The sequence below is a fragment of the Aspergillus pseudonomiae genome (genome assembly GCF_009193645.1).
Source record: "Aspergillus pseudonomiae strain CBS 119388 unplaced genomic scaffold BDV37scaffold_1, whole genome shotgun sequence".
NCBI classification, from domain to species: Eukaryota; Fungi; Ascomycota; class Eurotiomycetes; order Eurotiales; family Aspergillaceae; genus Aspergillus; species Aspergillus pseudonomiae.
In genome coordinates, this window is record NW_022475993.1 from 133,442 (window position 1) to 146,382 (window position 12,941).

At 48.1% G+C, this 12,941-nt stretch overlaps 5 protein-coding genes across 5 annotated transcripts; all 5 read left to right on the forward strand.

Moving 5' to 3' along the window:
* Window positions 1–950: 950 nt before the first annotated feature.
* Window positions 951–1,265, forward strand: BDV37DRAFT_277448 (uncharacterized protein; the record flags this gene model as incomplete). Its single annotated transcript, XM_032085770.1, has 1 exon — window positions 951–1,265. One exon carries the CDS (start codon window positions 951–953, stop codon window positions 1,263–1,265), a length of 315 nt encoding a protein of 104 aa, XP_031947112.1.
* A 707-nt stretch (window positions 1,266–1,972) lies between these two features.
* BDV37DRAFT_235111 (PX and BAR domain-containing protein) lies at window positions 1,973–4,786 on the forward strand. Its single transcript, XM_032080438.1, has 6 exons — window positions 1,973–2,261; window positions 2,309–2,589; window positions 2,643–2,909; window positions 2,965–4,020; window positions 4,104–4,217; window positions 4,281–4,786. Exons 1-6 carry the CDS (start codon window positions 2,171–2,173, stop codon window positions 4,374–4,376), a joined length of 1,905 nt encoding a protein of 634 aa, XP_031947113.1. The 5' UTR covers window positions 1,973–2,170; the 3' UTR covers window positions 4,377–4,786.
* Window positions 4,787–5,679: 893 nt separating this feature from the next.
* Window positions 5,680–7,041, forward strand: BDV37DRAFT_267470 (arabinan endo-1,5-alpha-L-arabinosidase; the record flags this gene model as incomplete). The annotated part of the gene is made up of 4 exons (XM_032084036.1): window positions 5,680–6,554; window positions 6,656–6,834; window positions 6,883–6,911; window positions 6,973–7,041. 4 exons carry the CDS (start codon window positions 5,680–5,682, stop codon window positions 7,039–7,041), a joined length of 1,152 nt encoding a protein of 383 aa, XP_031947114.1.
* A 1,915-nt stretch (window positions 7,042–8,956) lies between these two features.
* BDV37DRAFT_267471 (elongation of very long chain fatty acids protein) lies at window positions 8,957–10,038 on the forward strand (the record flags this gene model as incomplete). Its single annotated transcript, XM_032084037.1, has 2 exons — window positions 8,957–9,592; window positions 9,655–10,038. 2 exons carry the CDS (start codon window positions 8,957–8,959, stop codon window positions 10,036–10,038), a joined length of 1,020 nt encoding a protein of 339 aa, XP_031947115.1.
* Window positions 10,039–10,948: 910 nt separating this feature from the next.
* On the forward strand, window positions 10,949–12,888 carry BDV37DRAFT_277451 (protein kinase family protein; the record flags this gene model as incomplete). The annotated part of the gene is made up of 2 exons (XM_032085771.1): window positions 10,949–12,194; window positions 12,263–12,888. The coding sequence occupies 2 exons, from the start codon at window positions 10,949–10,951 to the stop codon at window positions 12,886–12,888; spliced, it is 1,872 nt and encodes a 623-aa protein (XP_031947116.1).
* Between the last annotated feature and the right edge of the window lie 53 nt (window positions 12,889–12,941).

Sequence of the window (12,941 nt, forward strand, 5' to 3'; positions counted from 1 at the left end):
CGGGCGGGGAATATGAGACCGAGACCTCAACAAAGGCTTACTCAACATCACTAAACAGATCTGAGTCGATAATCAGCTTTGTCACTGGTGCTGATCCAAATACCACTAGTGGTAGGAATGGTGTGATTGTAAATATCCAGCATGCCCTCATTCCGACTAGGTGGTTGGAGGGATGAGAAATGCAAAGGTGGTGGGCAGTTCCCGAGTTCTGAGTTATTGTTGAGGGTTGTGGCATACCCTGTCAGCCTTCATCCTCTCCCCAAAAACGCAACATCTACTTCAACAGCATCAGAGGATGAGTTAATCTTTAGTAGTCAATTTAATTTTTTTTTATATATTTAAGCTTCAATGTTACAATTCTGCGATATTGCGAGCAAAGTATATCACATATGTGGAATGTTTACAGTCATGCCTCCACGCTTATATATAAATACAGTTATCAACTCAGCTACACACCACGACGTCAACGGGTTGTTTGCAAGGCACTACTATAGACTCACGCAAACAGCCTCATTGGAGGTAGCCACCATCATACGCGAATTCCAAGGCCACGTCGCTAAAAACCTGCAACTCTCTCACTCGATCCAAAACGCCGTTTGTTCTCCTTGACCTCGAAGATTACAAGGTGAAATGGTATGCGTATGATCCTAATATCTATGGTGATGCAGCTAGCCATCAAATTCTTCGGGATGTGTTCCCATGGCGAACTTATTATTGATTCAATTAGATAATTGTGCGTTGAACAACAACATATATTTCCTGGCTTTCGTCTCATCTAAGTGATACGCCTGAGATCCTTGAGCTAGTGCGTTCAGCATACTTCACTTATATTCGTCAAGGTATGCCCTTGACTAATCCCCGATTTCAACCAGAAGACTTTGAAGGGAAGAAAAAGCTCAGTGATGACGAAACCAAGGTCAGGATGCATTTCCGTACTGCTACCAGCCACGATGATCACACGAGTAGCCATGATGTTTGATCAAGCGTCGTCGGATACGGCCAACTCACCCAGAAATGCAGTTATTGCCAATGAAGCCTTCTACAACACAATCCAAGACGTCACCCTGCCTGATCTTGATGAAATCAAAGGTTCCACAATACCAGGAAATGAACACGTAGTCTTTGCAGAACTTACACAGAAGTACGAAGAACGTTTTATGCGCAGCATGAGATATCTAAGTCTAGACGAGGTGACGCAGGTCACTGAATACGACCCAAGTATCGTGGAATACGTTGAGGAGATTGTCGCAAATGAATTCGCCTAGGTTCCTTCAGATGTGTCCGTATTTCAAAGCCAGTCATTCGCTGGGAGCCATGGAACCGAAACAATCAACCTTTGTATAGAGATGGGGAACCAGCTTTATCTCATTCGTTTGAGAAAAGGTCACCTGATGACTTTGGTCTCTGGAAGGTGTCACGCCTAGCCCAAGACAACCTAGTTGGCCGAGCCGTGGTAAAAGAGAGTACACGAGGCTTGGCTACGGAGCTAAAATGAGCTTCGCTGGATCATGAAGGGCCGAGGCATGATGCCATCTACAAGTTCACAGTACTGTGTATCAGTAAAATTCTCCAATATCTTGATTTCAGGCCCTTGGTCGAGGGGGCTGTCCAACATTCCAGGCTGGTTTTTCTCTGTCGAAGCTACGCTTCACTTCACATAGCTAGCTATTAGAGAATGCGTAGATCTTTGGCGGTTTCATTGCAATGTGGGTAGCCTCTCCGTACTGAGTAAATCATCATGTAGTCAGAATCGAAGAGAAATGAGAGTATATAACACCTGCTCCAAACGTATATAACCATATTTCTATAAATTGTTGTGGGTTTGTTGAAGAAACGTGGACCGCCGAAACGGGATTAGCGCGCCGAGCCACTCTGATAAGAATGACTGCTTTGGTTCCTGTGGCTCCCCGGAGTCAGTGACGTTGAATCCCCGCGAATGGTTGCGGGCGGTGACTTTCCCGCGGTTCCAGCTATTGATGCCTTGAGCTCAGCCATCTCACTGCTTCCTCTTTACCCAACAGCTTGAACCGAGTAATATCTTAATTGTGTCCTCTATATAACTATTCCTACAACTGACAGGTCATCTTTTATGTGTTGTTCGCTTATCTCGGACTCTTAAATTGCCAGGGCTGCTTTGCCCAGTCTCCGGTCTCCCAGCAGGACCAGCACCATGTGGAACGACGAGGATAACAACCCATACGGCGCATTCGATCCCGAAGCCCGTCTTTCCGAATCCTTACATTCGGCGAACCTTTCTCCAAGTAAGGCTCCCTGCCCAATTCGATGCGCGCAGACTAACCTCTGCAAGCTCTCTACGAACGCGAATACACTCCTCCCTCCCCCTCCAGCAAGGCGTCAACCCAGGATCCGACCGACGACTACCTTTCACACCCGCGGGATTTTAGCGACGAGGAAAATGAAGGATATGACAACCAACCCGCCAGTCATGGCTACTACGGGAAGTCCGTTTACGATAGCCGCATAGAACAAATCCTCTATGAGAACCCGGAGATGCCGATCCTGATCACCGATGCCGGCAAGAACCACGAGGGTGGTGGAAGCTTTATCGTGTACACCATACGAACTGGAGTATGTTATGATGCAGGTAGGAGACCGTCTATAGAGTCGACTAACATATGTAGGATTTGGAAGTCCGGCGACGATACTCTGAATTCGCCTCCCTGCGACAGACTCTTGTGAACCTCCATCCCACACTCGTCATCCCGCCCATTCCTGAGAAACATACAATGGCGGATTATGCAGCCAAACCTACCAAGGCTAAGGAGGATACTGCGATAATTGAGCTCCGAAAGCGGATGCTGGCTGTCTTTTTGAATCGCTGTCGCAGAATGAAGGAAGTCCGTGAGGACGGCGTTTGGTGGAGGTTTCTAGATCCTAATGTTAGCTGGGTATGTATGAACCGAGCGCCTGCGAACTCGGCGGTAAAGGCTAATTCTAATATAGAGCGAGGTCCTTCATTCTCACCCCGCATCCTCGGTGCCCAAGAACAATTTGAAAGCACCTCCCCTAGATCCCGCCAACCCCACAGCCGCACACGCTTGGCTACCGGTGCCATCTTCTTCTGCAAAGCTCAAGGGTACTTCTGGTCATGCAGCTTCAGCTGCGCCTCCCCCAGTCGATGCGCCGAGCCCCGATGTTTTAGGACGTTTCCCTCCGGAGTCCCGCAAATTGAGCGAGCAAGAATTGGACCCATATTTCATCAACTTTGAGGCATCTACACGGGAGCTTGAGCTGCTATTGCAAGGGAATATCGAGAAAGTCAATCGTCGAACACTGGCGCATTTATCTTCATTGTCAGCAGACCTCATGGAGCTTGGGGCACGATACAACGGCTTCTCTCTGTCCGAACAATCACCCACGGTAGCCGCGGCAATTGAGCGAATTGGTCAGGCAGCAGACACATCTTACATCGAAACTGAGGAGCTCTCCAATGCATTAAGTGCCAGCTTTGCCGAACCTATGAGGGAAAGCGCACAGTTCGCTAGCATTGTTCGTAGTGTCCTACGTTATCGGGTGCTGAAGCGGGTGCAAGAAGAGATGACAAGGGATGAGTTAGCCAAGAAAAAGACATTGCTGGATTCTCTGGAACGGAGCGAGTTGGAAGCAAAGCGGATTGAACAGTACCTGAATCGGACGTCACCTCAAGGATCAGGGACGAGATCGCAACGCTCCTTATCTACGTCGTCAGCTACGAGCGGACCGGGCAGTCATGGAGCAGATGTTCGCCCCGGCGGTCCGGAAGATACTACCTCTATCGATTCAGACTTTCCCCCTACCCATGGGGAATCGATCGGCTCGCATGCGCCGTTACCCCCGGTATCTCCATCACGACGGCCTGAGACATCCTCGTCTCCAGCACATCGCAAGTCAGCCAGTGGGACATTTATGACGAACAAGTTGTTTGGGCGTATCAGCCACGCCGTCCACGGGTTCGTTGATGTTGACCCGGAGAGGACGCGACGAGATCAGATTGGAAAAACGAAGGAGAGTTTACTTCAGGTTAGTCTAACCACACTGCCTTTGGGCTGTTATGGCCCTTGCCCCCTTTCCCTATATCTAGTTTACTAACAAAATATGCACAGTTGGAGCAAGCGCTTGAGGTTTCGGAAAAGGACGTCAAAGACGCTAGCACAGGTGTCTTGCAAGATTTGAAGCGATTCCAGAAGGATAAGGAGGGTGATCTGCGACGTTACATGGTAAGGAACGAGGACTACAAAATATGGTCGAGGGAAACGCTAATATTGAGATATTTTCTGTAGGTCGCATATGCCCGATGCCATCTGGACTGGGCCCGGAAAAACCTCGAGACATGGACCGAGGCAAAGGATGAAGTGGACAAGATCGTCGTCCGCTAAACCCCCTTGCGGTGTGTGAGGGTATGGCTTTTATTTTTACATCGGGCATTTTGTTCCCCCGGTAATCGCACTCAGAGAGTGAGACTACTCGGCGTTGGTGGATTTCTAATTATATGTTTCATGAGCTCTACCGTGATGTATGCTTGATATTGGGCGCAATGATTGTCCTCTATTTTAGATCGGCCGAAAATCCGTTGATCACCTTGCAGATCAGTCATCCTTCGGAGGCGATATTGTCAAATGTAGCCTCATCGATCCATCCCCTACCAACCCACAGTAGAATTTGAAGCGATAGATATTGTATTTTTTGTCTTGCTGCTTTGTTTAACTAGCAGAGTTGAGCGCGGCACATGATACATGGTACCCTATTTATGTCCACGGTTGCGTTCCGTAGGGAACTTTATTCTCTCCGTTCAGGTACCCACCCATAACGATCTTCCGACCGTTTACTTGATAAAGGTGCAGCTCTGATGTATCCGGGAAGCAGTGCGCGTCAATGGATGAGTCAACTTTCAAAGTCTGTAAGAAGGAGCCGGCTCCACTTCTTGAGGCAATAATGGGATAAACATCCCTTATGCGAACGTCGAAAATCCCTCGGCGATCACCGACTCCGACGTTGCTATATTAGTAAGTGCATTGGCTCTCTGCAATCATTCGAGTGATGTCGTAATTCCCTCTAGAGTGGTCCCAGTGCGGGTTTCCTCCTTTCCTCCCAGAGATTACGCAAGAGTTACAACTGATGAACATCTCGGTAAGAAGTCCCGTACTACGGAGTGCTTCCTTTCGGCACATACACCTTCTCACTAAACATGATACCAATCCTGGCTACCTGTGGCGATCATCCGTGTTGATCGGTCATGAACATATGAACTGTATCCCCTGTGTATCTACGAACTATAAGTTTTCTCCAACGGGGTCCAAAATTTGGTCACACTTAGGTTCGAGCTATTCACTACCGGTTGCATCTGCATTTCTTACAACAAGGGCCCACACCCCAGTCCTAATAGCCTGATTTGTATCTTAGAAGTTTCGTCCAGGGTGTTTGAGAACGGAGTTTTGCAGGACCGATTATTCACTGAACAGTCTCCTATCGGAGTAAATCGTTGCTGATCCTGTCGTTCTAGACTAGGGATACTACACCCCTGGGGGCATTCGGGTGACCCTGTGCTAGATTATGCTGCTACACTTTCTGATCTGCCGTGCTCACAAAAAAGAAAACTGGAGAACGAGAAAAAAATCAGGAGTATGGGGACGAGTTTCCCGACCGCCGAGAAGGGGCTTGCTGGGGGCACCATTTATTAGCATGCTATTTCTCGTACCCAGCCTGAACTCTCCCATACCTGATAATAAATGGTTGTTCAATCGTGGTTATATTAAGATGGTCCTCATACCGATATTATTCTCCATTTTTACGGTCTCTCTATGCAGGAGCATACCGCGCTCAGGTCCTTTATCTTCAGCCTATACACAAGCTACCGACCTCAAGATCCATGACCCAACCGTCATCAACGTCAATGGCATCTACTATGCTTATGGTGTAGGAGAGCACATCGTTATTCATCAGGCATCCAATCTAGCTGGACCGTGGAGGCAGATCGGAAGTGTCCTGGATCAAGACAGCATCATCCCCAAAGGTGACCGCGCAAAGCCCTGGGCTCCTACGACTATCGAAGTGAACGGGATCTTTTATTGCTATTATTCAGTCAGCAATGCTGGGTGTCGCGACAGTGCTATCGGTGTAGCCACATCACAAACACCGGGTCCAGGAGGATGGACAGACCACGGGGCTATTATTCAGTCGGGCACAGGACAGGGCTCGGAGGAATATCCATTCAATGAGGTAAATGCCATTGACCCTGCAGTTCTGGTCACCGATGATCAAGGACTTTTGATCTTCGGTAGCTATTGGTCTGGAATATGGCAGGTCCCATTGAATGAAGACCTCTGCTCGGTCGGCAACACAACTGGATCCAATGCGCATCATCTAGCAAAGCATCCGCAGCCTGAGCAAGTAAAGTCACAGAACCAAAACACCAATCCACTCTGTCGGGATTCGTCCGGTCGCCGCCCGGTTGAGGGTGCTTATATCTCTTACCATGCACCGTACTACTATCTCTGGCTGAGCTGGGGCCAGTGCTGCGATTATGATCCCAACAACCTTCCACCATCAGGTGAAGAGTAAGCCTTGCTCGTATATTCCTTCACTCTCCTCCCATTCCCAATGGGAACTCTAGTATTTATTGTTGGTTTCACAATTGTTCACACTAACAAAAACATAGATATAGTATCCGCGTCGGACGCTCCGAGAGCCCTCACGGTCCGTTTGTAGACAAACAAGGAAAAGAGCTTGCTGAGGGCGGAGGAGAACTCATCTATGGCTCTAACAACGACGTCTACGCGCCGGGAGGGCAGGGTGTTTTAACTGGGGAGACTGGAGATATTCTTTATTATCATTACTGTGGGTCTCTTTTCCGGTACCCAAGGACGAGTAAGCTAACCAGATCAGTAAACACAACTATCAGCTATGATTTCTGGGTTAGTCCTCAGCCCCTCTCTAGATCTCTCATATCGTGTCACGTCGCTGATATTTCAACAGGAAGCCCGACTGGGATATAGTTATCTGGGATATATCGATGGCTGGCCCATCATACAAGACGCCCCCTAACATGGGAAAGGATTTAATCTAGTCTTAGATACCCGGCTTTCGTTAAGCCTGTGTTGCACTTTCACTAATATAGATTTTAATTAGCAGAGTATCGTATATTAATACAAATGAATAGAGGCTTTTCCTACAGCATCATGTCATGGCCAATATTGAACAATTTGGAGAGGACCCGTGAACCACCTCCACCATTCCGACGTGCCGCCGCAGCCTTAGGGCCTTACAGCCTTAACAGGACTGCTAGTATAAACCCCCCCTCCCCCGGGCCTCCCCAACTTCTGCCCTCGTGCATTTCGCAACCCATATCATCCGTCTCATCACCCAAGTACAAGGCTCCCCTTTGCCATGTAAGCCCATATTACTTGTTCGAGTATCGAATTATCTTTGTCCCAAAGAAGCCACGGAATTTATTTGTAACGACGAGAAGTCGGACCAGCTCTAGGGGAAGTATAGTAATATGTCACGGGCCATGTCGCTCCGCTCGGAAAGGCTGGCAGATATTCTTTGTAGCCACACAGACATCAGCATTAGCTATTACTAGTTTCCATGGCCCCAGCCGGGGTGCCTTGTTTATTGGCTGGTCGCTCGGGATAATATATTAGTAGGTATGTAACACTACGAGCAGTGCAAACGCGCTGACCATCAATGTATATGATGGGATTATCGGCCTTGAGTCTCTAGCTGAACATTGCAAAGATATTCGCCGGTTAAAAATTCGTCACATCTATCACGTCAATCGAAAAGTCAGTCGCGTGGTCCAGACCAGATCAGGCACTGAATTGGGAGTTTACGGAGGATAAATACTATTGTGCAACCGGCCACCACACGGACTGACTCGGTGTTTATATGGCTATCACAGCTTTGGTAGAAAAGAGTACCAGCCAGTAGCAGACAGAGAACAAGGAGCTTCTTTCACAACAGTGGGCTCTCTTTGTCCAAAGCTGGTCACAATGTGTTGTCTGGTATAAGCACCTTTCTTATATAATACAGACCTTGGTGCATGCTCATATAAAGCTTCTCAGCTGTGATCTTCTGTTGTCTTATTATATCCTGCTGTCTATCGCCGCCGACTAAGCGGGAAAGATATAGGTAGTGTCGCGTATACATGATAAGGCTGACGGAGCCCAGACTGACAGTAGCATTGATGGTTGATGTCCTACGCTGTATGCTTTCACATATACGAAAGTTGTGTACTTGTCGGATGTGATACAGACCACCATATGATCAGGGCACAAGATCACAGAAAAGCTGTTTCTGAGTGGATTGCGTAGCGCTGATCACCCTGCTGAAGAGCCAGCAAAATGACAGTTTTGGATCAATCAACTTCATTACGTTAACTCGGAGAAAGTCAATACCACTATGAATGGATCAAACTCAGGGTTGAGTAACAACTTCGGATAATGAGCATGTGTCTTGTAGTAGGGACAGCATAATCTCATTGAGAAAGGAGAACAGGGAAAAGAAATGGAGAAAACCACAAGAGGTCTCTGGCTATCCACCTGACCTCTTTCCCTACCTCAACAATGGAAATTGTTGGCCAAGTGTGCATTATATACTCGTTGCCGAGCGAATCCCCATATACAATCCCGACCTTTTCACATTGCTATAAGCCTTCTTTTTCTAATGCTGCCAGTCTATTGGGTTATGCATGGCGCACTGCCATGTATGTTGCGAGAAGACGAGGTCCTTTGGTTGTATCAATTCGCTAATATTTTAGGATAACCAGCACTCTGTCGATAAGTTCAAAATTGTTGACAGATGCTTGCCGATAATGGGCTAGATATAGCTAGTGACCACCCTCTCCATTTCAAAAGCTTTAGCACAGCATTTATGTTTATTGATCCAATTTTAATATCTCCCAGGCTTCTCTTCAGAGATACTGTTTGTCTAGTTGTATCTGATATAGCTGACTTACAAGATGTCTGTACACTTTGGCTTTCCGCCGTTATCCCTCTCCATGGTTGATCGGACTCAACCAAAGCCGACCATTCCAACTTGCAAATTGGCACATCTCGGCATACCAATATCGTTTTACCGCATCACCTCGCACTTGAATTTTTCTCTTGCTGCGATTGTCATGTATACAATTGTTGCACTACTTCTGAATCACATTAACAAAAGGAGACACGGGAAGCCATGGGCGATAAGCCAAACGAGGTGGTTCCGACATACGGTTATCCTACATAACGTTCTTCTAGCTCTTTATTCAACCTGGATTGTTTTCACGGTTGTTCGAACACTTGAAAACGCATGGCCCAGAAGACATGATACATTCTATACGGTTCTGGTGGCAGACCTATTCTGTCAAGGTGGGCAGATCGTACCTCATAAGGAAACCCTCCAGGAGTTAGTCTTTGTCGGCTGGGCATTCTACATATCGAAGTTTTATGAATTTATTGATACTGCTATTATTCTTGCAAAAGGCCGACAGGCTTCTTTACTCCAAATTTACCACCATGCAGGTGTTATTCTCTTCGGGTGGGCCTCAGTTCGTTCTGAACCCCCGCCGGCACTAATCACATTATTCCTTAATGCTGGCGTCCATGCACTTATGGTAAGGGCTGATCAAATATACCAGAGCCTGAAGGAGGTAAGGGGCTGACCAAAAAGTTGCAGTATACCTATTACGCATTGAAATCGATTCATGTTGCAGTGCCTCGATCAGTTAAGGCAGCAATGACAACCATCCAAATCGTGCAATTCTTCATTGACATTATTGTCTGCCCATGCTACCTCTTTATCTATTATGATGTTCCTGTTGACTACAATCGTTGCACCGAACACAGGACGATGGGAGATTCTGTAGAGACGCCGGCTTCCCAAGGCGCAGCGGTTCGTGGAGAGTCATATTGCGACGTACGAACAGTCAGTTGCACGAACCAGGGCAGCCATACCTCTGCGACATGGCTTGGTATTATTTTCATTGTTTCTCTGGCATGGATGTTTCTACAGTTTTTCAAGTCTACTTACCTACAAACTGGGAAGAAAAAGACGCTCTAGGCTGTACTTGCCCGCAACCTTGAAGCTCTACCCCCAACCAAGCATTGCGAACGGCCAAGTACATTTCAGACAAAATGGAGTGTGGTCAAGATTGAGTACATTTCTGGTTACCTGGTGTTTCTCTGAAGACTATGTTTCCCAGTTATTCCTATAATCTATTATTGCATTCAAAGAAACGAGAAGTTCAGAAAAAGCGACGAAACCTTAATATGCGTCTACAGTGTTGTGTTCGAAATATAACTCTCACTCTTTGGTGACTCTGAGTCAGGGGCAGTGGCAGAATTCTGAGCACCGCCGAGATTTTTTTGGACCCCGTTCAACTGTGACCCGTTTCTGTCTTTTCGGGCTCCGAAATGTGACCTCATCACGTACAGAATTCATGCCTGAACCCCAGCCACTCAACCCTGAACCCTTAAAGCTGACACCCCATACGTACAAGTTCTTGTGATCGGTGAGATCCTTCCCTATCTAGGCCTAATGTCAAACCTTACATACATGTTCGAAGCTTCAAGTTGGGATTTCTATTACATATATGTAGAGATTTGACGCACAACGATCTAGTCTTCTTCTCTGATAGTCAGCAGATTTCGAGTTGTTCTGAAGGGAAAAGAGGAGCGGTATGAAGAAGAGATGAGGAGTCCGCAAATAACTAGGAGCGTAGAGCATCCTGAGACCCTGGTCCCCATGCGTTATGTTGCTTTTTTTGGAAATACACTAGAGAAGGGCGGGGTAAAAGGATCGCAAGGCTGCGATTGTCGTCGACGCGCCGCAAGGACATGGAACCCCGAGGAGAACTCCTTCAAATCTTTCTCACCACCATTGTGGGAGATCATACTCAGACAGAGTTGCAACGTGTACTATACTCCTCGCATTTTATATAACGGACGCGTGATATCCCCTTCGGATTCCCATGGGGTCAGAGGTCAGGCCCATACCCTCCAGGGGACGGCAACTGCTGGACGACCTTGAGACGGTGGAGGGTCACTGGTCGGGAAAGGGGCGCGAACCGTCCTACAACCGTACGGAAGAGCCCCCCCTGGCTATTGGGTCGGACGCCATCGGTCACGGCGGCGCAGGAAGAGTGGTGAAGGCGATATGGACCCATCCGAAGAATAATGCAGAGATTGCTTTCGCCAGGAAGAGTGTCATGCCCTCGGCATCATTCCCCAAGAAGAATATCAAGAACGAAATCGATTTGCTGAAGAAACTTGATCATCACCACATTGTCTCCTTTGTGGGATCCTACGATCAAGATCACACTACTCACATCTTGCTGTTCCCTTGTGCCACGTGTGACCTGTCGGCCTTACTACGCGAGTTAGACAACTGTCAGGCAGGCTCACCACAACCTAAGTATTTGTACGAGCTGGGATGGATCCACAGTGTGGACGATGACAGTCTGAAGTCACTCCCGAGAGTGGTCGGCCCTCGGCTGGAACAAATTTATGGATGCATTACAAGCGCCATCCTCTACATCCACAACAGGAAAGTTCGACACAAGGACATCAAACCTAGTAACATTCTCGTCGACCGCAACTCCTTCTACCTCACTGACTTCAATGTGTCCGAGGATTTCGAGGACAGCGACTCGACGGTGACCGCAAGGACCCGGTTTGATGGGACCGAGATCTATGCAGCGCCCGAAGAATTGTGCGGGGAGGAGCGGAGTCGCAAGTCTGACATCTACTCTCTGGGTCTGGTCTTCTTGGAAGTCTTCACATTCCTGATGGGCCGTTCGCGGAAAGACATGGAAGACACCATCGGTACCACAAGCGACCTGGGGAAGTGGAAAATGAGGCTGGGGAACGACAGATTTCATCGGACCTACACCTGTTCCCGACTAGCTTGGGCGACGATGGTGGTCCCACCAGCCGCAGCCGGAAAGATATTCGGCATCCGAGACTTGATCCTCAGTATGTTAGCGATGGACCCGGCGCATCGCCCGAGCGCCTACGAAGTCGCCTCCCAACTCGCGACGATGGATCCCGAGGGTCGACTGCATGGGATGTGCTGTCGCCGCGACAAAGACGGTGTAGGCTTCAAAGCCCTTCTGGAGAGGTATGACCGACTGAAAGAAGAGTACGAGAAACTCTCCTCCAAGTATGAGAGCGAGAAGGCCGCGAGCGCGGCACTCACTTACAAGTATGATAGCGTCAGTAAGTTCTCCATCCTTGAGGATTCTTTGGGATTAGATGTGGCGAATCCAGTAGTAATCATCGTGAAGAAAGAGACCTGGAAGAGTGCCAGACTCAGAATAAGACCATTGCCGCCGAGCTGGAGGAGTTGAAGGAAAAATTGAAGATAGGGCAGACAGGTGCACTGCAGCCATTAACTAACCCATGGAACTCCCCCGACACCGTCACACGCCTTACCATGTCTCGAAGCAAGTCAAGCCTAAGCATGGGAACTCCTCCACCAGAGGCTCCTCATTATTCCCACGGAAAACCAGAGGCCATTTTCCTGAACCGAAACCGCGAGCGATTGGACATAGAGGCTATTAAAAGTGGCCGGAATTGGGACGACACTGCAAAAGAACGTTATAACTACGTCAAGGGTCTGAACCTGTGTCGATTTTCCTTCCTCGACCCCCGTGGCTGCCGCAACCCGAATTGTGAATTTAAACACCAGAAGGATTACTCGGCGTCGGATGATCAGCTATTTATGCTTCGGATGTTGACTCGTAATAAGCCATGTGAAAACGGCACTAAGTGCATTAATAAAGATTGTTTGTTTGGTCACCATTGTCTTGAGAAGGAATATCCTTGCCGCTTCTCACGCAATGGCAAGTGCGGATTTCCGGAGTTTATGCACATAAGGGATTTTGACACGGACAGTACAATGGTCGTCTGAGAGAGGTGGTGTGGGTCCTAAGGGGCTGGACAGAGAGGATGATGGTTCTTCTC